Source organism: Corvus kubaryi, unplaced genomic scaffold (genome assembly GCF_017639235.1).
Source record: "Corvus kubaryi isolate FWS band 111438036 unplaced genomic scaffold, C.kubaryi_AGA036_p1.0 37341, whole genome shotgun sequence".
In the NCBI taxonomy this organism is placed as follows: Eukaryota; Metazoa; Chordata; class Aves; order Passeriformes; family Corvidae; genus Corvus; species Corvus kubaryi.
The window spans coordinates 10,734,193-10,758,571 of NW_024581112.1; the positions used below are offsets into that span (position 1 = coordinate 10,734,193).

At 37.5% G+C, this 24,379-nt stretch overlaps 1 protein-coding gene across 9 annotated transcripts in view; it reads right to left on the minus strand.

Moving 5' to 3' along the window:
- The window catches only part of SPAG17 (sperm associated antigen 17), an 89,752-nt gene that overhangs the window by 58,181 nt on the left and 7,192 nt on the right, over nt 1-24,379 (minus strand). For all 9 annotated transcript variants that reach the window (XM_042031183.1, XM_042031180.1, XM_042031182.1 and 6 more), the window contains exons 2-6: nt 22,924-23,064; nt 22,055-22,114; nt 8,052-8,183; nt 4,213-4,387; nt 1,888-2,082 (exon numbers count right to left, since the gene is read on the minus strand). In XM_042031183.1, coding sequence (XP_041887117.1) covers nt 1,888-2,082; nt 4,213-4,387; nt 8,052-8,183; nt 22,055-22,114; nt 22,924-23,064 — 703 coding nt within the window. The remainder of the gene's footprint in view (nt 1-1,887; nt 2,083-4,212; nt 4,388-8,051; nt 8,184-22,054; nt 22,115-22,923; nt 23,065-24,379) is intronic.

The following is a 24,379-nucleotide window of genomic DNA, read 5'->3' on the forward strand; positions in this document are numbered from 1 at the left end:
AAAAGAGCCTGTCTGCCTTTTCTTTGCACGCTCCCTTCAGGCATTTATAAACATTGATGACTTCCCTCCAGGCTCCTTCTTCTCCAATGTAAACATTCCCAGCTCTTTGAGTCTCTCCTCATATGAGAGATGCTCCAGTCCCTTAAACATACTTGTGTTTGTTTGATGGATTCTCTCTGGTAGCGCTGTATCTCTCCTGTACTGAGGAGCACAGAACTCCAAGTGTGGCCTCATCAGTGCTCAGTACAAAAGAAGGTTCAAATCCCTTGACCTGATGCAGCCCTGGATACTATTAGCCTTGTTTGCTACAAAGGCACAGTGCTGGCTCACATTCAGCTTAGTGCCACCACCCCTACCTAAGTCCTTCTATGCAGAGCTGCTTTCCAGCCAGTCAGCCCCCACCATGAACTGGTGTAGGACTTTGCCCTTGCTGAATTTTATGAGGTCCCTGCCAGGCCATTTCTCCATCCTGCTGAGTCCCTCTGAAAAGCAGCACAATTCTGTGGTGTTTCAGCCATTCCTCCCAGTTTTATATCATAAGAGTACATGCTGAGGGAACTATTCTGATCACTAATGAAGATGTTGGACAGGGCTCATACCACCAATCCCCGCTGATAACCTCTGAGCCAGGGGATTCAGCCAGTTTTCAATCCAACTCAGTGCTTGTTTATCCAGCTTCTTTATGAGAAGACAGTGCCAAAGGTTTTACTGAGACAGGGCAGACAATAGTCACTGCTCCCTTCTCACCTCCCAAGACAGTAATTTTGTCATAGAATGTTATCAGGTTGGTTAAGAATGACTTCCATTGGCAAATCGATGCCAAATTACCAACTTCTTGTCCTTCATGTGCCTGGAAATTGTTTCCAGGATTAGCTGTTCTATCATCTTCTCAGAGACTGAGAAGGGTCGGAGTGGCCTTTAGATTCCTGAGTCATTCCTGCCATTTCTGAAGATAGGAGTGGTGCTTTCCTCCGGTCCTCAGATACCTTTTCCAATTGCCACATTTTTTGAGAAGTAATTAACAATGGCCTTGCAGTGACATCACAGCCAGACCCTCAGTATGCCTCAGTGCATCCCATCAGGTCCCATGGACTTATGTATGTCCAGTTTGTTTAAGTAATCCCTAACCTGATCCTCTTCCACCAAGAGTCTTGCTCCAGACTTTTACCCCGTCTCTGGAGCCTGAAAATCCCAAAGGCCATTCATGACCATAACCACTTTTTCTTCTTCCACTGCCCTTCAGCCAGTCCTTATAGGGAGGCTGTTTGCTGGACTGAATAAGTATCTATAATGTAGAGTCCATAAGTCTATTCTCATGACAGCCAAGTAACAGGGAATAACCACTTCCCTTGATCTACTGGCTATGTCACTACAGCCCAGGATAGTCAGCCATCACTGATGACACATATTTAGCTTGCTGCTCACCAGGATCCCAGTTCAAGAGAGGTGTTACAGCCTGGAGACAGCTGAGTACAATTACAAGAGCGTTATTCTGTGGCATATTCTCCTGTGGCTGGGGCCACAGTCCCAAAGTAGCCAACTGTCCACTCTCCTTGAAATTATTAAATGAGCCAAGTTTTCTTACCAGTGCACTTCCTAAAAATTCACAGAAGTATGCATTTGATAAAATGTTGTTCTTTGGTGGCTACTGTGGCTGCAAACACTGCCTGCTTAGTCAGTCCCTCTTTCTACTGTCCAGTTTTTGCACTGGCAAACCATTTGGTGACCAAACAATGGCAATACTACTTTGGCACTGGCAAACACAGGTGCTCATAGGTAGCATGCACAAACACAAGGCATGGAGAGAGAGAAAAACACAGCCAGAATAGTCATTCCCTGGATATAAAATTATCTCCTTTCTACACATTTTTTTTATAACCAGATTACCTTCAGATGAAATTGGAGATTGTCCTTCAGCTTTAGTTCCTTCCAAGTATATCTGCAATGGCTTGTAATTCTCAGAAGAAATTTGAATTACACTTGAAATGTTAACCCCAAGGTCAGCCAACACAGGCAACAACTGAAGATTGGGGAAACCCAGAATTATAAAGTAATGATGAGCACCATCATCTGGTTCATCATCTGTTCAAAACACAACAAAACCAGATTAGAGCAAGAACATTCATCAGCTAAACAAAATTAATTTTTTCTTGACTATATGGGGTAATGCAAATTAAGGTTAGAGAAACAGTTCTTTTGGGAAAATTACACGTAAGTTCAAAAATTATTATGTGCATTAGACTGAAGCCTTTGCACCAAACCCCCTAGAACACAGAGGGAAGAATACAAGTCAGAAGTAAGAATTTTTTGGAGAAGGACCCAGAGAAAAACTGCAGAAGTTGATTATAATCCCAGTGTTGTAGCAGCATTTCTGTAATTGCTCCTCTCTAAGGAGCTGAGTGTCAGGACATATCCACATGCTCTAATGGTAGTTTAAGTTATCTTATTTCATCCTGCATAAAACTGGACATGGATCATACACAGAGTAAGTTACTGTGTCTTACATGAAAGATTACACAAGTCATAATAATTTCAAAGGATTAGCTGCAGGTGTCAGCTGACTCACTGCTGACTCCTCCCTACCCAGCAGGTAGATGTTCACTAGATGTATTTATTTTTAAAATACTCATCAGCTGGTAATACCAGCTCACACTAGCCCTTTTAGTTGGTAGGGGCATATCCAAATTCATCTTAAAGTGCAGATGAGAAGTTTCACTGAGTGCCTGTTCTATTTGGGTTTATCAGTTATGTAGAAGTATGCATAGCAACATTTCAGTACCAAAGCAAAAGGTTAAGCATGATGTAAGTAAAAATGAACTCTCTAGAAGCTCTAGAACTGTGTAGTTTCCCTTCACGCCCTGTGGAGAAATACAGGTTGTAAGCCAGGTATCAGGTGATATAATTCATCCAGTACAGTTATTTATCCTAAGTTATCAGAAACTTCCTGCTGAAGGTCCTGTATCTCTCCATCAACACTGAAACACATAGAGCTACGCAGACTATCCTGCACTAAAAACAAATCACAACTTTATTTAGCATTAAGGTCCTTTCTTATGCTTACTAACACATCACATGTCTAAGTGCTTTACTGACTCCTCAGCTTGTGGGACTCATTTATTCAAGGAAGGAGAAAGGGTAGCCTGGCACTGACATCTGCCTGTGCTCAGATACATAGCCAGGGCTGTGCAAATGCTGCTACCACCTGGAGCAGCAGGCTCTCTGTTGCTTGTAATATTAGCTAAACATAAAATAACATAGAACTTTAGAGAGAGACCGGCTGAGGAAGCAGCCACCACAGTCCAGCACATATATTGCATAAAGCAAAAATCAAAACCAGAAGAAAACTGGCTTATTATTTCACTCCTAGTACTGAAACTGAAGTACATAAATTTATGTCTCAGTTACTGCAGGAAGAAAAGGTATGAGCACATAAAATTACTGAACATTAATAATTTTTAACAAAAAAGACAGGTGTCTGCATAGTCACTTACAGAGATCCAAAAATTCCAATGCATACATGCTGAAGACTGCCTGCCATTTGAAAATTATAATTACAGTCATGACGAGAGGATAACAGTCAGTTCTAATTGTCAGTGACTAATTCATATGCAAAAGAGGAAAGACATCAATGCAAGTAATCTCAAGATTACTCAAAAGCAGAAATGTTTAATTTCAGAAAGGTGATAATGTATTGGGGATGATAAAATTACTGTTAGCTACCAGAAACAGACTGTCTTTGAATTCAAGGCTTGGTCTATTTTTTTTTCTTTCTTTATGCAGCTATATTAAAACAAATATAAAGAGGGGAAGTTTAGATTGCATGTTAGGAAAAATTTCTTCACTGACAGGGTTGACAACTCTGTTAGCTCTATTTTAATTTATAGTATAAGGAGAAAGCCACCTTTGGATACTGACACATTTAGTTATTCTCAAGTCTGTCTGTATGACAAGTTTTCTGTAGGATTTGTTTAGCTACTTCCTTTTAGTCTTACATATGCCCAAACATTTTGATGTTGACATGCCACATATATCTTACCTGTATTTTACTTCTTGGACTGCACAATCCATCCTAACACTGAGCAGACCACAGTGCCCTCTTCAAATGTAAAGTGGCAAAGCTTTGATATGGTCAAATAGATCTTGACTTTTCAACATGGAAAAAACAAAGTACTCCCAAGGTTTATCAGGAGTATATCTGCATTTTTTACATACCAATGTATTTGTCTTTCACTTCCATTTCTCCCCGTTGTTTCAATTTGGTGTCCTTTTTAATGGGGGGTGGTGCCGCTGTCTTTTTTCCTTTACTATCTTTTCCAGGTGTCTTATCAGGAGGTTTAGCTTTCTCTTTCTCTTTCTCTTTCTCTTTTTCTTTTTGCTGCTGTTCTGCCTGACAAGATGAATAAATAAAGTTTTCATTGTAGCCTTTGTGCAGAACAAAGGTCAGACTGTTGTAAAACTTTAGGTGTTCAATTTTTTTAACACCTTTCCCTCGCAGCTGCTATAATATCCATGTGGTGGAACTGTCTTGAACACCCTTCTTTTTCCTGCTCAAACATGTCATTCAGTTATTCGTATATTCTTACTCAATCACAATGCTAAGACTTCACATTAAAAAGGAACTACAAGAGGTAGGTAGACGTTGTACCTACCAAACTAACAAAATGCATATTGGTAGAAAGGTAAGTGAAAAATCCCTGTGCTTTAGTTGTTTCCGCTACAGCACTTGCATCAGCCAGAAACCTTCCTTGCACTGAGGGGAAATATGGCAAAAATTCAATATCTGTTAATATCTTTAACATCTCTGTTAACACTCTTGAGTATGGTGTAAAATGGCACCAGCACTATTTTCCTTTGATGTAAATATCTGTCTAATATAAACTAGAACCAAGAGTCTTGTGGTCATTTCACACAGGATATTACTCAGCCATTCTCATTATTTTCCAACAAAAACACCTATATAAAGCTCTTCCCAGTAATTTAAGAGTACAGGACAAAAAAGATTTTGTAAGTATCCCAAAGCCTCACACTATAAATCCAGAAAATTGAGAATCAGTCTAAAATTAAAACAATCAAAAAAATATTAAGGTAAAGGTTCTGTAGAGCAAGAAAGCGTCCACCTTATTTTTGCCCAGCAGAAATACTACATTCAAACTATGCGAAAATTACATTTCAGGATTATAAAGCTATAAATAAAATAAAAATATTAACTTAACTTACAGTTACAGTCCAGCTGGTGTCACTTTAAAGGCTATTAAAGCAATGAGAAAAGCCCTTCATGCAAATGACAGAGGGCAGTTAACTCTACATAGTTGCTTTCCCTAGATCCAGCTGAAAAGCAAATTTTCCAGCTGTGGAAGTTGTATTTCATTCAAATTCAAAATCAAACCAGAAAATCTTTTCCTGCTTTTCCCTTCCTTCTTGAATTTCCTTTCTGTAAAATTTAGAAATGTCTTTGACAGATTCTTAAAACTATTTGCACTGTGAAATGAAGGATTTGGAGGCTTTCATTATTTTCTTTCAAATTTGTTCCACTTTTGACACTTCAAATTTGAAATTTTGATAGTAATTCTTTGAATTCTAAGCTGATGAACACACCAAACAAGTGATACAATCATCATGCCACAGAGTTCACAATCAACTTCAACTATTGCATCTGCTTCATTTTAAGTAATTCTTAAATGAGCAGAGACATTTCTGGACTTGACAAGATTCTAACAAAGAACACTACTTGACCTTCAGAAAGGTCAGGTTACTTCAGAAAGTAAAAGCCTCTCCTTTCTAGGACTCTTTCCTTTTCATTTCAATGTCATATTTCTCCTTCCCTACAAGGTGCAGCTTTTTGTGGAGTTTCTAATATTCCACTAACTTCTGCAATTTTGTTATTTTAAGCTTCACATTACAGAATTTCACTAACTCAAACAGTTTTCTAACTCATAGACACTTCTGTTCTGCATATTATTTTAAATACACAGACCTGTCAATTTATGACAAGCTTCTGCTCCTAATGAAATACAGAAATTTCCTAATGCCTTATTTTTGGTTATTTACATGTTGTATTAATTCTGCTGATCCATTCTAATAGCTGGTGTCTATTTAAAAAAAAATGGACAGATATGTTTGCTTTCTGAGAACTGATTTGCGAGTAAAATCCTGTTTCAACACCCGGATTGTTGGCAACAAAACTTGTATTGTACATGCTAGTTGGAAGGGATTAAAAATTTTATGGCAGCCAATTTAGAGATAGAAGTCTAAATTAGAAGTCAGTTTCTGCCCACTTTGTACTGCAGACTCTGCCCTTCAACTGCTGCTCTCGTGTTTGCCTGTCACACATTGATATAGATGCAATTCAAAGGAGGTGACAACTTTTGTAGACAGTTTGGCTAAAACAGAGAAGTAACTGTAAGTTCCAGAGACTCTTCAACCTTCAACACTGACTATCTTCAAATTAACCAGGGAAATAAAACTACAGTTACAAGACAAATCCTGCTAAATCAAAGCTGAAGGCTCCATTCTAATATTGAAGTGACATCAAACTTCAAATTTTTGTTTTACAGTTTACTTACAAGGATTGATTGCTATCTAAGAGAAAAGCCATTTTTTTTTCAATTCACCATAAACAATCTATTCTATAGCTTCAGTCTCTCACTTTCTTTTCCCATTGAAAACATTATTTTTCTCATATTCTCAATATATTTCTGTGGCTTACATTATCATTTCCTAATAAATTGACTTCTGTGGGAACACAACACAATTTTAATGTAATCACCTATCATTTAATGTTCTTCTGGTCATGTGCTACACTTCAGCCATCAACTACTCCCACAAATAAAGTTGTTTATTAAAAAATTTACAGAGTTTTCAGCCATACAAAACCCATTAAACCATTTTCTGCTTGTATCTTTTACGTTCACAGATTGCTTAGGTCTCCATGTCATCACACTTCATATTATAGTTTCTGATCAATTACTGCAGCAATTATACGACTTTCTGATAAAGGCCTTCACTTTTCATGAATCTGTGCTGGAAAATGACTACAGCAAAACCAACTGTTCAGTAAATTGTTGAAATGTACCACTGACAACTCCAAAAGTTGTTAGAAATAAATTAGAGGTCTGATCTGTGGTTCTGCGCAAGCTTGGTGAAATTTCTCCTAGAACACAGAAGCAATCTGTCCAAGGCAATCTTGGAGCTAGTAGTGATGACCTTAGAGAACATATGGAAGCAAGTTTTGGGAACACTGGAAAATGTGGTACCTGGTTCTGAGAAACAGACTTCAAAATATGTACTGTTTTGAGAGAGTTCAGAGGAGAGGAACATCCATAATCAAAACCTATAAACCAGGACATATATTTGGGTTTGTTTAGTTAAATATATTGCAGTAGAATGGAGGGTGATGTTGTCCCCATACCCAGTGAGAAGCGAAACTGTAACAGATTTAAATGAGAGTCAGTTTGGTAAGATTGAAAACCTTTCCCAAATGGGTGCATTGCAGAGATTGTTCAGAAATAATACTGATTGCCATGGAAAAGCAAAGACACACCACCAGGAAGTTTTGAAAAAAGGTTCAACAAACATCTGCCAGGAATAGCTTATGTAATTATTATCCTGCCTTAGTGCCAGAGGATGGAAATGATAACTTTTCCAAATGTCCTCCAGAGAGGAGACTCATAACAATAACCCCATCATAGTCTGCTCTGTGTCTATCCTTGATACCTCCCAAGTAACAACGTCTCCTACTTTTACTTCAGCAGGGATACACTCAGCTGAAGCCTGTTCCTAGCTCTGTTTTCTATTGGTCCTGGGACTCAGCTAGCAAAAAGTTCTTGTATATTGTTTTTATTTTCTTTTATTTTCCACGCTCTCACTGGCATCTGAGTAATTGAGAGCTTCATCCACAAAATCTAAGCAACTTAAAAAGATATTTCTAATCACATTTCTCTTTAATGACAGTTCTAGAAAGCCAAACCTGAGAAGAAAGCTGAATTTATGGAAACAACACTAGAATAGAAGTGTCTTCAAGAATGTAATGTTCCTAGGGCATACTACAGTACCTTCTTTTCCTCTTCTCTTCTCTGAAGATCCTTCTGTTTGAGACAAAGCAACTGAAATTTCAACAGCTTTCCAGTTAGTGTTACAGGAATTTCTTCACCCCTGTCCAGAAAGGCTTTGGCTAATTCTATCACCTGTAGAGGAAAAAAAATCCCAACAAAACTATTACTTGCATAGTTTGAATACTGCACTTGACTCATATTTATTTGCATGCTGAAATGAGGAAGTGCTATCTCACATTGTACCATGTGTGGGTCAAAATGGCTGCATTCCCAGAAAAAACAATATATCAGTAAGACACACCATTATTCTTTGGTTCCAAAGACCTCAAATGAAGTTATATTGGCTATAGTACGAGATAAAACTAGGATGGAAAAAAACTTCTATGATTTATGAGAAACTCAACAGACAGAGTTCTCACAGGAAAATGTAATTTTCTTTAGGTTTTAAACAAAGAAGGAACATGAAGCAACTACATATTATAAAGTAATAAATTAAAAAGCACATAACAGATAGCAAATCAAGGAATAGTTTGGAGAACTGTTTACAAAGTGACCAGTGTCTAAGGGACTAGCCTTGAATGAAAGATAAAAACTTCTTGAAGGGAATTTGAGAGGGAATTTGTCTAGGTGAAAACACCCACCCCCCCCACCCCCCCCCCGTGTAATTCTGATTCTGTTGGTATGCAGCCTAATTGGGGTGAAATAAGGCTATTGAGTTTTCTTAGGGTGATGACAGCAGCAGGAACATACAGCTGCATTGTCCAGATGTGTGGCATTGACAGGCTGTTTTATGACTATGTTTTTTACAGCTTGTTTCCACTAAATTTCATACAACTCACTAACATCTGGGCCGTTTTCCTTGGAGCCTCATAACCACTTTATTTACTGCGAAAAAAATAAAATAACATAAAAATACCGTAAAAAAGTTGTTATATGTTTCTTTTCACTTGTGTTGTCTCTGTAATAAAGTTCACCTATGTAGGAAGCGCTGTTGAAGAATAATATAACCATAATATTTTCTTACTTTTGTTTTTAAGCAACCATCAGCTTTATTTATAACCATGGGCTGAATTAGGTGTTACTCAAATGTTCTGACATGTTTCTCTTTTCTCCTCATGGAGCAATTACAGTTGGGCACATATGGTGTCAATTTTGCTTGCTAACACTGAGACAATGAAGGTGCACACTGCATCTCACTGAACTGTGTCTTGTCTAATGCAAACACCACCATTAGCCTTGAGCTTTCATAGATTCTTGCCTAGTTTAGAAATTTTCACTTCTCACCTAAACGTAGACACTAAAAGTGCTTCTCTGAATAAAACAAAGCCAAATTGGATTCCAGACTATTATATGCCGAATTATTGTTTCATACAAATGAAAGCAAGGAGCAGAAAAAGAAGTGTCTTAAAATTCAGATTTTGTCTGAGTCTCATTAACAGGGAGACAAACCAAAACATATGCATTTAAAAACCCTTCCAAAACAATCCTGCTCCTCTAACAAAAAAAACCCCTAATGATCTTAATGCACACAAAGAAAGATACATCATGATTACGATGAGTTTCGTTTTCCATGCTTTGCATCCAAAGTAAGACTCCTTACTGGTCACTAGCTCAACAATCCAACCATAGAAGGCTTCTGGAATGACCCACTGACATCAGAGCCACAGCAGAAAATCAAGGATATGTTAAGAACAAGACTTAAAAATTCCCACAGACTGTGGGTTCACTAGGAACTACTAGTTATTCCAACAAAAAATAGTCACTCAGAGCTAGGCACACAAATCTGTGCCTTGAGAGAAAGAGACTTTGGGAGAAATATCACAGTAATTTCCCTCAGAGAGAAAAATTGTCATACAGTTTTTTTTCAGAATTGATGTTAACAGCCTATGGAAAGTGATGCTTCTCAATGATCTAATGTAGATGAGTTGCACATTTCTTGAAACACAACAGAGGGGAAATGGAGGGATTCTGGAAAGATTCCTGAAAAGTGTATATATAGTAATCCAGCGCGATGGCGGTTGCTGATTTATTGTTCATGGAAGAAGAAAAAAGTGCTTAAATTCTTAAACCCCATTCTTCCTGAGAATTTCAAAGCATTTTACCAGCCAAAAGCAATGCATCATGATTATTCCTATTTTGTAGATAGAGAATGCAGGAATGAAGAGACTTGATGAAGCAGAGTGGGTTGGAAGGATGAATTTTCTTATGTGAGCCACGAGAAGTATAACCAAAACTATTTAACAGGAATACATTCCATGACTGTGGAAAGAGGTCACACAAATAAAACAAAGACAGAATAAGCACATGACGTTTGGCAATACAAAGAAAAGAAATAGCTTTTCATACAGAAATGTAAAATCCACTTTACACATGAGGAAATTAAAACCAATCCTAAAGACAGAACATAGATCAATCCATTCACAGCAGATGAAAGAAATTAAATTTATTACACATCCATATTTACTTCATCTGTGGTCCTGTGAATTATGCAGGCACCTGGCATAAACAGTTAAAAATCTACAGCCTTAAGTGAAAAAAAAGAAAAGTGCAAGACAAAAAGTTGGTAGGAATACAGAAGGAAGTTTTTTGGATACTATGAAGTGGATTTGTTACAGATTGGCTATACTTCATCCCACCAGTGATGATCTTTTTCTTATGTGAGAAACCATGGAAACTTGGATGGACAAACTTAGTTAGGTAGGGCCTCTTTTCCTTTAAAGCTAGAGGAAACTTAGCATTCCTCACACAGGAGGGGTCACACTGGTGAAGTGCAGAAAGGCTTTGGTGATGCAGTATTTGATCTCATATGGTGGCAGTATGAACCACACAGAGATTTAGCTGTCTGGTGCAAAGGGCATGTATTTCCAGGCATTCAAACACTGCATGAGTGCTTGTAAGTGACCCTACACTATTGACAGATGTCAGCGCCACTGAGATAGGAGATAGGTCTTAAAAGTTAGGGAAACATTTAAAGCCAGAGTCTTTGTGCTATCTTTCTTTGAAATGCCTCTTTTTCAAGATACAGAACCATTGTGGCTGCTAAATCATTATCAGAAAATCTTTCAGAAAGATAAATTAGATTATAAACTTTCACAGCTTTATTACTGCCTAGAAGCAGTAACATTGCTTGCTATGAACAGCGGTCAGCCCACTTCACAGTATAGTTCTCCGATATCCAGAGTGAGCTTTCTAAAGCTCTGCCTTCCCTCTTGTTCTTGGAACTGTAAGAAATCCAGCCCATCACACATGCCTCAGACTCATATATACACTTCCTAAAAGAAACATAATAGTTCCTAGAAGAACCAAGTAAGTAAAATCCCTTAGCTGCTGACATAGTTCAAGTCAATTTGAAGCACGATAGTCATCAGTCAAGAGGTTACATGGATTACACAACCAAGTTGGTAATTACTATTCAGATGTATTTTCCTGAGCAAAGTAATAAAAGTGGGGGGAAAAAGTGATCTTGACTTTTTACAATCTGCTGTCAGTCTTAGGAGTCCTTCACAAGCAACTTTCAAGACAGACTAGGGGACAAAAGCTGCATGTATCATACTGATAACTGTTTTTTCCAAAGAAGACTTCTTTACACATACTATTAAATATTTCTAACTCTGCCAACGTCATTTCATTGACTAATGCACACTACAAGCAATCGTTTTGAAAGACTACCAGGAAGGATCTAACTGAAACAACTTTTTTTTCAGATGACACCTCCAGTGTGTTGAAAGACAACTCAGTTTCTCATATTACACCATTCACCTAACTTCATTTTAACTCTCAGAACCTCTTCCCACCTATGATGTCAAAAGATCACTTGCTTAATCATTGTCTTGCACTAGTGAATTAATGACTCACAGTTCAAAGAGAGCTTAAAGACTCACATAAATCAATACATCAATTGCATAGCTGTACAGAGCTCCATATAAATCTTTTGTATCCACAAGGTAGACTGTAAAACCTGTGATAAGCCAAATGAGTCACCCTTGTTAATCAGTGAAGATGTATTACAGAGAATGAAAATAGTTACAGAGGATTTGATGACTCCTTCTACTCCATGGAGTCCTTTTCAAATAAACGTACTAAAATGAAGCAATACTGAGCAAGTATGAATGCTGTTCATGTGCTAAATATCTTCCTTTCTATTGTGAGAACTTTTCTCAAAGTAGAAGCAAATGGCTGCTTTTACTCTAGAAAAATAACTTGTCACTCACATGAGTGAGTCTGTTTTTTGCCAAAACACAACGCAGCTTGATCTGGTTAGCAGAAACCTATTAGAATTATCCATTGTAAGAAATTCTGTTCTCCAAACCCCTCTCTACAGAAAATCTGCAACCTCTGAGGATATTTTAATTGGTTTGATCTCAGTGATGCTCTATGAGAATTTTCTAACACATATATACAGTGTTATGTCAAGTACTTAATTAATGTTTTAAGAAAAATAGAAATGGTGAATAACCTAATTTCAGTAAAAATGAGAAAATACTTTACATAAAAATAAGGAGGGCTTTATTAGAGAGCTCATACAGGAGCTCTCACCATCTGGGATGTGCACCTCCTATGGCTCCCTGACCACTAGCTGCTAAGAAAACCAAATAGCTTTAAGGGATACAAATATCCAGTGATTGGAAAGACCAGGCATTAGCACTGCTATCTCAGTAAGGAGTTCTATGCACAGGGAAGGCTTTCTCATGTGACCCTTCATATACCTGTTTTCTTTTAACACTGGTTGGGGGGCAATATTTGAACCAGCATTTAAGTGATTTTTGAAGAACTACAGAACCCAGACCCTTTTAGAAAAAGAGGACAGGCCAGTCTGTCGTGATTTGTGCTCAGATGAAGAGATATATTGCTATGATCAAATACTGAAATGTTTACATTTCAGTGGGATGAATCTGCCCAGCAAATCTTTCCATTATGGCACAGAATATTTTAAGCTTCTGAGAAGTAAATTGTCTCCAGGAATTTCAGCCAACTGAATCCACACAATGAACATCACAAAGCTAAAAGATTTAGTCATGCTTCTCTAACACTGCATCTGGCTAGGAAGAGAACCCAATCAGAGGTGGAACAAAAAAATGTAAGAAGCAAAGTTGCCTCATTAACCCTTGTGCTGGCAGAACCCATCCAGCTATGTCTTCACAGAGTTTTCTAAGCCACATCCGAACATTTGGGCCAGGTAGGCTTGGCACCACAAAACTGAGCAGGATCTTTCCAGCTTGGTTGGTCCAACTTTGCAACAGGGCTTTGAGCTTTTATTTGGTAAAATTTGGTGACAAAGGATTCTGGGATTACTTGCTGTACTTGAGAAAAATGTCATACACTTTATTGCCTTAAATGAACCATTTACAGTCCCCTAAAAACTTTGAAGACAAAAACCCAGAAGACAGCATTGCCTTTGGCTACTTCAGAGAGTCCCTCTACCACTTCAAGGATGACATTCTCACAGACATAATTTCTGTTTTCTCTAGTTATACAGACATTTCAACAAAACCTGCAGAGAAAAAGCAGAAATTTTATACCAATTTGCATGTATGCAGGAAATGCTGTAAACTATGAAGAAAACTAAATTCTTACCAGTGTTCTAATGCAGGTTTTAAATAGGTATATGAATTTCAAAAAGTATCAATTCTCTTTCCTAGAAAATAAATCACCAACAATTTTAATATTATGAATAGCTTCAGGTCAAATAATTACAACTATCAGTAATTAAATAATAATGCATGTTTCTAAAATCCTAGCATTAGGACTATCAAGAGTCATTACTCTGAAATGAAAATAAAAGCTGTGCAGGTCAACTGCCTCATGTAAATAATAGAACCTCTCAGATTTCAGGAAACAAAATTAGAAAACACAGATTGTTTTCCTGCTCAAGCTCAAGACTTTTTTCCCCAGTTTAAACATTTAGAAATGCCGGTACTTCTCAACATGACACATTGCTCCTGGAAAGGGATACCGAACTGGAGATACTTAAGAAGCTGATTGTGAACAGCTACAATTCATAGAACTGACTGGTTCATAGCAACAACAATTTCCTTTCATGGAATAAACAAATCCAAATGGAAGGTGTACAATTTGATAACTTGAAGGATTACACAGGCCACTTGATCATGCAGTGGCATCAGATGCTCTGACAATAGCAAAGGCTGATGCAAAGACATGCTAAGCCTAAATTAACAAATGCTTTTCCTAACATCCTTTAAAGCACATTGACCAAAATACTGGGAACCAGAAGACAAAGTAGTTAAACCCTCCTCAGAAGACAAGGCACTAAATATCTCAGGTAAATATATACCACCTCATTTAGTGGATCATTTATAAAACATACTATATTCTGTTCCACAAACTGGTAGGAGCTTGGTAACAGGTAGAAAAGAGCTGAAAACAGATGAAGAGATAATGCCCACAGTAGGATTTAAAGTCCCTTAACCTTCCCTGAAGCCAGTACCTCCCTAAAAGGCCTATTCATTTAACAACAATTCCCTAGTGTACACATTAAACCTCTGCATATCCGCACAGTGTAAGGGCCAAGTCCTTCTGCAATAAAATTCTCTAAACTTGCATCCACACAATACCACTTAACAAAGGCTGACTGGAGAACTGCTCCATTTTATTATGACATTTAATAGTGCAGTATTAAATTTGTTTTGTACTGGAATGAAAAATAAAAATCCCTCTAATCGTTCAGCATGGCTGCCAAAGTTGTTTTTAGTGTCAAACCCTCTCATGAAAACAATGACACCAGATAAGTTTTGGCTCCTGAGCTGTTCCATTTTACACCAACTTTTAAAATTAATTTTGTTCTTGTGGAATGAAAACAAAATCTAACTTGTATTAAGAACAGAATTCTATTGACATTCGTATTTAGAGTCAGAAGGTTCAGTTTTAATAGGGCTATCTTTACTTTTGAGAAAGCCTAATCTTGACCACAACCTTTGTTATGGTGTTGTGTCAAAATCCATACACTTCCACAAAAATATGATATCTTTAATTATATGTTTCCACAAGAAATCAAAAGGCTTTCTTAAAAACACTCCTCACTAACATTATGTTTGAAACCTTTTTCTTAAGTGCCCCATATCCTGGCTGCTACTGAGTTTGCTGTTCTCCCAGTGCCAGACAACACTTCTGAGCTTGTATGTGGGTGAAAATACTCCTTCCTATAAATGTTATGTCTTTGACATTAAAAGTTCTCTTTCACATAAAGCTAAACCTAACATTTTTGATTTTTCAACTCTAGAAATTGACTATAATGAACACAAATAAATGCATATTCCTTGTCCCTAGTGCTGCTCTCCCTTTTTTTAATTTTCTGAAGATATTGTAGGACACAATGATGAGAGAGTTTAAAAAAGGGACATAGACAATAGAAAGAGATACAGTAATATAAAGATATAAGGTCTTTAAGACCTACTGAAGAGAGGACATGAAAGATATTTAGAAAGAGAATACCTATTCTTTACTTTTTTAAAAATGAAATTCATGCCATTGGGTTGAGTAATAGAAGGTAGTTTTGAATAATTATATACATGCATACACATCTAAAAACATATATTTAAATATATCTATTATCTAACTATAATTACATATAATAAAATAATATAATCATATATATAATACAATATACAAATATATATAAGATTTCATAATATAGTAGGAACACCTATCCCAGGAAACACACACTCAGTTCCAATCTAAAGTGGACCTTCTCTTCACATCATGATGTGACCAGATCTTAAAATAATCTTACCAGCAGCAACCCTTACTTCATAAGTCTACACTCTACACATTTCTATCAAAGAATAAATTCACAGGAATGCTTGAAAACTGCTTTACATCCACTGCTTCCTGGCTACATTTATTTCACTTTTTTCAACTCGGGCTTGTTAATTGTTATGTTTTACTATCCTACAGAAGTTCTTAATATCTAGGTAATATATTTTGTATTGGAAGTGACAGAAGAGGAATCTGTTTTATGTACACCCAGAAAACTCAAGGATTCTTCTGTATCTGCTGCAGTCGACTGCCTATTAAGGCAAGAAGTACAGTGAACATTGTACAATTTCCCAAGGATTATGGCAGCACAATCTTACAGGGAAAAGCAACAACAACAATAACCGCAAACCCAAAGAATAAAACCAGAACACAAATGGCCTAAATAATTTTAAACCAGTAAGATTCTATTTCTAACCAATAACCTTTTAGACTTCTAAATGAGCTGTACAAAACACGAACTAATTAAGATTTAAATGCAAGCACTCAACTGAACTGGATTTTAATGGCAAAACTATGCATATTATGCTTGGCAATAGAGGGATCTAGACTGGGGATCTCTTTGGTTTGTTTATTGAAACTGCACAACAAGTTGATCTCTCAGTATGCCTGGTGATAAGGGTTGGCTGTTATGTATCTCAACACTGAGCCTGGAGCTTCTCCTGCTTTTATCCATCCAGAGGTTTGATGTTTCTGAGCTGACACTGCTTCCCTGTTAGTAAGGAGGTAAAATAAAGTGAGGTTTTGTATGAAAAATTTGCCATACAGATCTGGAACAAGCCAACAGGAGAATCAAACAGGTCCTCTCTTCACCCAGTGAAGACAAAAAATAGAATGATTTGTAGTCAGAATTTTATATTACTTTCTGTTTAAATATTTACAGTTCCAGCATACGATTTGCAATCTAATGTTTGCTTGCTGGTCACATGTGAATATCAGAGATAATTCAGATAAACCAGGTGGGATTGCAAGATCCTGGACAGTCGAATTTAAAAGTCCTCACTATTTCAGATTCAATGAAGAAAGAAAAAAAAATAAGAGAGAGACAACATATGCCAGCAGATATAAGCATGAGCTTATTTTTTAACTGTATCAGAGAAAAAAAAAATCATTAACATGGCATTGGTCTGGTATTAGATTGAAACAGCAGAAGAGTCAATACATATGCAGGAAAATTAAGGCTAATCAGCGATTATTCCACTTTATATTCAGGAAAAACCCACAGATAATATGGTTGTCTCATTTCATTAGAAGCAATTATTTCCAACTGCATCAACAGAAAGTTGCAAAAAGGCAGCTTTTAAAGCTAGGAATACCAAAAATCAGTAGACCTGGACAATATAATCAAAGTATTAAAAACAGTAGCTGAGGAACTCTTTGGGTTACAAGTATTGACTTCAACCAACTCTTGGAGAACAAGGGCACTTTTACAGCAAATAAAAGAAAATATCACACCAACACTTACAAAAGGGAAATTAGAATAACATATATACTGGCAACATAATGCTGATCTTTGCAGAACAACAAAGGAGATGCTATTTCCTTAATGCTGTAAAGGAGGATTCAATAGACAATAAGAGGAGGGTAAAATAATGATCAATTCAATTTTGTTCTCTTAAAGAAAAAAAAAATAAGGCAGCCTTTTCACAAAGAGAATAGCTTTCTATGGCAAGGCTGCAATTCTATTTGAAACAGAAAAATATGATACAGTGAAAAGCATAATTCCCTAAGCTCTGTGGTATTGGCTAGGAAAGAAAGAAAAAGAGGAGAAAAAAAGGCATCATTGTGTTGGCATCATTTAAACCTACACAGGGTGTAGGTTTAAAAAACCAGAAAAAATTATTTGCTGGAAACTTTCAGCTGCACCAAACACTTCCACTACATTTGAGGTCCAAAGCCTAGGTATTGTATTGTGTTTACCTTTTCCTTTCTAATAGGAATGCCTTCTCCAATCACCTCCTCCTCCTATCTCCTGCAAGTTATGGGAGATATATATATAAAATGTATATATACATATATAAATAATAATTATACACATACACATACACATATACATAAAATTCTGCTATGCCCAGGATCTTTTCTAACTTGTATTGACCTATAATTGTCCTCATGGAATCCTAAGTCTAGGGAGGAATACTGGAATGTACTGCACACTGCTCATGCTGCCTCCCACCCTGAAAATGCAGGAGATGCCAGTAGAGCTAGCTATCAACCTGGTGACTAACAGCTGACAAATACTTATTTACAACTGATTAATTCTGCTCCAGTCTCATGGAATTCCAGGACAGGAATGGGACCAATTTGGATTTGGCATCTGATCTGATTATACTTTTCAGTTTGACAACTATAGCAGGAACTTTGCTGGGAGAAACAAAAACTGATATATTAATTCTTGACCAGTAGTGGAATAAAGATTAATATTTTAATTGCAATTTTTGGTCATACAGGATGACTTGTCCCAGAGATGAGTCAGAGTAGCATGGAAGGATGCTTCTGTTCCAACATTTTAGTTTTGCTGGCTTCACAAGAACAAGGACACACTTTAAAGGCAACATTCTGCGATCCACAACCAAGCAAAACTGCTCTCATCTCTGCCAGTTGAGCCTTTTTCATCTTTCCATGAAGCGTTTTCCCAAGCATCTCAGCTTATCTGACAGAACCACAAAACTCTTCCACGTCTCTCCCCCTTCTATCCCTCTCTCTCTCATGGCCATTATTCAACTGTCTATTTCCAGCAACACTATCCATCTACTACCAGTCATCTCAGGTGAAGGGGCCACATGAGGCTCCACCTGCTCCCAATAATCACCATGCTACTACCTCTCATTTCTAGCTTGTTCCCTTATTAGTATGGGACATGATTTCTTCTCAGAATTTCCTGGGTAGCATAAAGGCAACTTTCTGCACCCTGTCCCAGTGAGTCCAACAAAACTGGAAAATAACTCTTACAAGAAAAAGAAAAGAAATAAGATCCTTTCAGCCACACAGCCCCTGAACTCAATCTCACCAGAAGTTTCAAGGGGGAGGTGGGGGAAATAATAAAAAAAAAAGCGCCAGCCTCATGAGTAATTCTAGTGTGGAAAATTTAGGCTTGAATAGATTTTCAAAATTCAAAGTTTGGAAACTAAAACACTTGTAAGGACTTAAAGAGCACAGTTGACTGTCTCAAACACTGTTAAGGCCATGGAAGGATTTTGCCATGAGATTAGCACCGAAGGGAGTGACAGGGTGGTGCTGACTCTGGGCCTGGTGGAGGCAAGATCTGGCTAGCACACCCTGGGCTCCCACTGTGGCAAACTCTGTAAAGAAGCAACTGCCCATTGGCATATCACCAGTCAAACAAAGATCACCCCAAGTTATGGGAGAGATGGCATCTATGGGCACCAAGGACCACCAAAGCCCCCCCCAAATATTCTTCTGGATACCTGAAACCTGGACCGTTATCACATAAGATAAAGGTGATACTATTGTCCAGGTGTTATCTCACACTGAGAGGGAGGTTAACAAAGCCTAGGGAAAAGAAAGTATCACTGATAATGGACACAAAATGGAGAATCTGTGGGTCACAAGGAAAGCCAACGCAGCAACTGTGCTGAAATCAGCTCCAACTGGATAAAAGGTAGTTCTGGCATGGGAAGGTTGCGAACACTGATCCCAGAAACCCACCGACTCAAGGAAAAGACTGAGCATGCAGACTAATTAGCACTAAACGTAAAACAATCATTTAACCAATAGCATAAGAGAGTCGTGTAGCTAACAAGCATTAATCCTTTGTTTGCTAAAATGTATAGATAATGAAAAGTTTTGAATGACCTCAGGACCCCCACCACGAAAAAGCCCAGAGTGAAGAAGGGCTTAACAGGATGCTGCTGGATCCACGGGTGGTGACTATCTTGTACTTGAACTCTCTCTCTCTCCCCTCTCTTTTCTATTTCTAATTCATTGTAAATAAAATCTGTACTATTGACTTCGGCACATGGTCTTGTTTGCACCTTAATTTGGGCAGAGGCATTTCTCAATAATCAGATCTTAACAACACTATCATATTTAGTAGTGGTAAAATATCTTAATTACACATGATGTTATTAACCTTAATAGAAAACTGACCCAACAAACAGATTTGTAAACAATAAAAGATATACCTTGCTGATAAAATGCACATATTTGTACTTTTAGGTATTGTTGGAAAAACTGTACATGATAAATTACGAAATCTGTTGATATATTACAGGAAGCTTAACATTCTCCCTTTCATACATAAGGAAAAGAATTATTTCCTCAGCATCCTTTTGAGAGAATCAGCCTATCATCATTCAATTAAGTGCTGGAATTAGTACAAAATTACCAAGCAGGACTCCTACCCCCATCGAGTCATGTAAGAGTCAGAAAAGGTATTAGACACCTAATTCTTCTGGATTTGGAAATCTTTTAACTACATATTTATAAACCCTGCCTTGATCCTCTTCAATTTGTACAATAAGAGTGATATGAAATACAAAACAGTAAAATGATAGAAAGCCTGAAGGGGAATAACTTAGAATAGACAGCAGGAATTATTTTAATATTATATATAATTAGCTTGCAATATATCATGAGCCGTTTGTTAAAGGTTCTTGACTATTAGGCACTGAAGACTGCTGCACTGAAATTTATCAAAACCCCCGCACTTCAGCAGACACAAAGTGCAAGACTGATGACATGGGTAACAATATTACTACCAATATCAATAATAACCACATTACTATGCACATCATTAGTCCCAAATTCACACACAGGTACATGTCTTATGTTCCAGGAGCAATAAATGTCAGGAATCTCACAGTATCTCTAAAAATGAATATGGAAACTTGTGGAAGTGGCAGCATGTTGAATCCTGCCACAGAGAACTGTACGTGGCAATGATAGAAATGCTCCTCTCAGAAGAACTTTTCACAACCCTGTGTTCTGTGCCAACGTGGTATCTGTTGATCTTTTCTAGTGGAAGCAGTGAAAGCAGTGAAAGCTTTGAATGCACAATCTGCACATGGAATCTATGTGAATGTTCGGGAGTAAACTCTGCCCAGGGAGGTAGGATCTTAATGCTGTGGCAACATGATCGATCTTTTAATTCGCTACAGCCTGAACGGAAACTGAGTCCAAGCAAAAGGTCAGAACAGGCATTTTATATTCTGTGTTAAAGGAGGGGAGCAAAAAAATGTCTTTGAGGAGTAAAGTAAGTAGCTAATGAGACACAGCACTGACAGCTGGAATTTAATAAGTGTCCACTTCACAAGGAAAATTGCTCTTAGTAATTAAATACAGGCATCACACAAAGCTTCTGCTTAGAGCTAGACTTCAAAATCCTTCTGTCAAGTAGGACTGAAGAAGTTTTACATACCAGGTAATATAAGGGTGAGCTTGCCTGGGAGGCTAGTCCTAAATGAAGAGGGTTAATTGCATAAAATTCACAGTCCTGTCAGTGGTAAATAATTCCAAAGGGACTTGTTCAGATAGTAGCTGGGCATTACTGAAAAACAGACTGCAGCTAAAAAAAACTGTTATAAAGTCCAGCAAAACCTGAGACACATAAAAAGTTTATTAGTCATTGCAGAAATAAAACGCAAACAAGATCTTTTTAGAGGGATCCAAAATTCTTTATGGTCCAGGTCTGTAGGACCGTAAAACTCTACCTGAGAAAATTTTAAACAATCTTCTAATTAATCACAGGATTTTATAGCCTCTCACAAGCTGTAAGTAAAACATTAACAGGGTAGGAGGAAGTACTCTTTGTACTAAGCATGATTCCAAACCCCGCTGACACAGCCCACTAGATGAATCAGGTTACATCAAACTGAGATTATAACGGGTACTGGCACACAGAATAGTGTTTCATATAGGGGACTGCATTGCCCTGTTTAAATGAAGGTGTGTCTAAATTTTTGGGAGTATCTGAGAGAGAAGAGTCTGACAGGTTTTTCTGTAATTTGAGACATCACCATCAAAACACGACCATGTAACACATCCTTCAATAATAAAACTCATCCCTGAAAAGATGTTTTCAGATGAATCAGTGTCCAACAGAATACTTTGGTATCACAAAAACAAAGCAGTTTAAAGTATCTAGATGGTTGAATGTTTTTAACATCTAGATCTAATAAATTTGCATTTATTCAAGAATGTATAACAAAACCACACAGCTCTACATACTTCAGTGTAAAAGAGCACTGACTCTGCAATACGTTTTAACTTACCTCATAGTACATAGGCACATCCTTAGCCTTTTTTGCCTTTTGACCCCCATATTCTGCGATCTGCAAGTAAATAAAGCATTCTACTGTGAGAAGATTTTATGTTTACACAAATTATTTTACTCATTATTCCCTTTTGCAAATGCTACACTCACACTCCAAAACAGTGAAAAATCATCTTCTGGCAACCCTGTACCTTAGGGAGGGATTTTTGTGATCAGCACCTTGAAGAAAAGTCTGTAGGAAAACTTCATTTTCAGGGAGCAGAGCAGCTTATACAGTAAACTTTTCTTTTTCCATTTTTAACTCCTACGAATTACAGCAATGAAGCTGGTAGAAAGTATAGACAGTAAGTCCTGTGAGGAGTGGATGAGGGAGCTGTGGCTCTTTAGTCTGGAGAAAACCTTTTCTCAGGGGAGCCCTTATCACTCTCTACAACTCCCTGAAAGGAGGTTGTAGCAAGGTGGGGATCGGCCTCGTCTCCCAGGCAACAAGAGACAGGACGAGAGAAAAAGGCCTCAAGCTGTGCCAGGAGAGGTTCATGTTGGACATCAGAAAGAATTTTTTTACAGAAAAGATTGTCAAGCATTAGAATGGGCTGCCCAGGGAAGAGGTAGAGTCACCATCCCTGGAAGTGTTCAAGAAATGACTGGATGTGGCACACAGTGCTGTGATTTAGTTGATAAGGTGGTGTTCAATGAAAGGTTGGACTTGATGATCTTGGAGGTCTTCTCCAACCTTAATGATTCTATGAATTAGTGTAATTTTTGAAACTTCCATAGAGTAGTTTATCACTACCACAAAATAAAGAAGGCAGGATCTAGAAGTGACATCTGCAGCTTGGCTCATTAAAAGTTACTTTCTTGGAATACCTGTTGGAAAATGTCTTCACGTGTTACCACACTGAAGAGCTTTCGCAGTGGCACCTGCACAGCAAGAGACAGGGCCTGGGTGTGGATTTCATCCTCAGTCTTGGTCCCAACAACAAAAGCGATGCTAGGCTTCCAGCCATCCTACATTCCAAAATAAAATATTTAAGGTATTAAAACTCATGCCAACGAAAGTTCTTCTCTGCAGTTTCAAAGAGTAATCTTGTAGAGATGGTTTTATGTCACTTTAAGACATATTAAACATCACTGTATTAATCACGCTGAAATCGCATGCAACCCGAAAAAGCCCCTACTACTTTGTCCCAATTCTTTCTGCCATGAGGTGGCAGCATTATGCTACGCAAAACACAAATACCTACTAACAGACTTAACAAACCTCTTCGCAGACAAACGCTGCATTAGCGTCTCACAAAGATGTACTAACTTTTAAATGGCATTTGCACATTTGGCAGTTCAGGTAGCAAACAAAAGTGAATTTTGAATATATGTATTATGGCGATCATTCGATGTAGAAAAAAATGAACAATTTTCAGCTTCCTCATCCTGTGAATTAGATAATGCCCAGATACTATTTTCTGAATATTGTAGCATTATTTTTATGATGTTTTATGAAGGCATATTTATGGTTCTTGCATGGTTTCCCCAAATATTCTGAATCAAGAAAAATTACCAATGGCAAGTTGTATTTCACTACAATATTGATGAATTAAAAACACCAGCAGTTTTCAAACATTTGCAGTAGCATACACATTATTTTAATGCAAAAAATGTTTCCAGCACTAAAAAAAAAAAAGCAGAACAAGCAAAAATTGGAACACTTTATTTACTGATACACATCCACAAAAACTTAAAAATTATGTAATTTAAATAACTTTTACTGGTTATTCTCTTTCACATTTCTGCTTTAACCTACGGGAATCCCTTTCACAGAGTGAGTCGCTATCTCCAGCACATCTACATCTCACTCTAGAGTATTCTTTATCAGCATTAGTGGTGGCTGAAGTATGAGCATTTTTAATGGTTGTGCTGTACAGGAATTACTGAATTTACTTTTTTTTTAAAATGCATATCTGCATGTGTAAACTGCAAGGTTACCAATACAGCTGCGTAAACATGGAGAGGGATTCAGTCAGATCACGGCAGACCCAGGACAGTCACATTAATGCTTATCCTGGGACCAGGATAAGCAGAGTCACAGTCCAGTGTGCAGCATAGCAAGGAAAGATTTTAAGAGATTTAAGATAGGGTGGTAACTTTAGGATATGAATATTTTCATATATTTATATTATGTACAAAGTCCTTGTGGAATACGAACAAAACCTGAGCTGAGCTTAAGGTAAAGTGATGAAAAGGACCATTCTAAGAAAAAGACTCAAATGGTAAGAGAAGCATTTTCAGTTTTACAGTACCCTTCTTCATTTGTTCCTTTCCTTAGCTG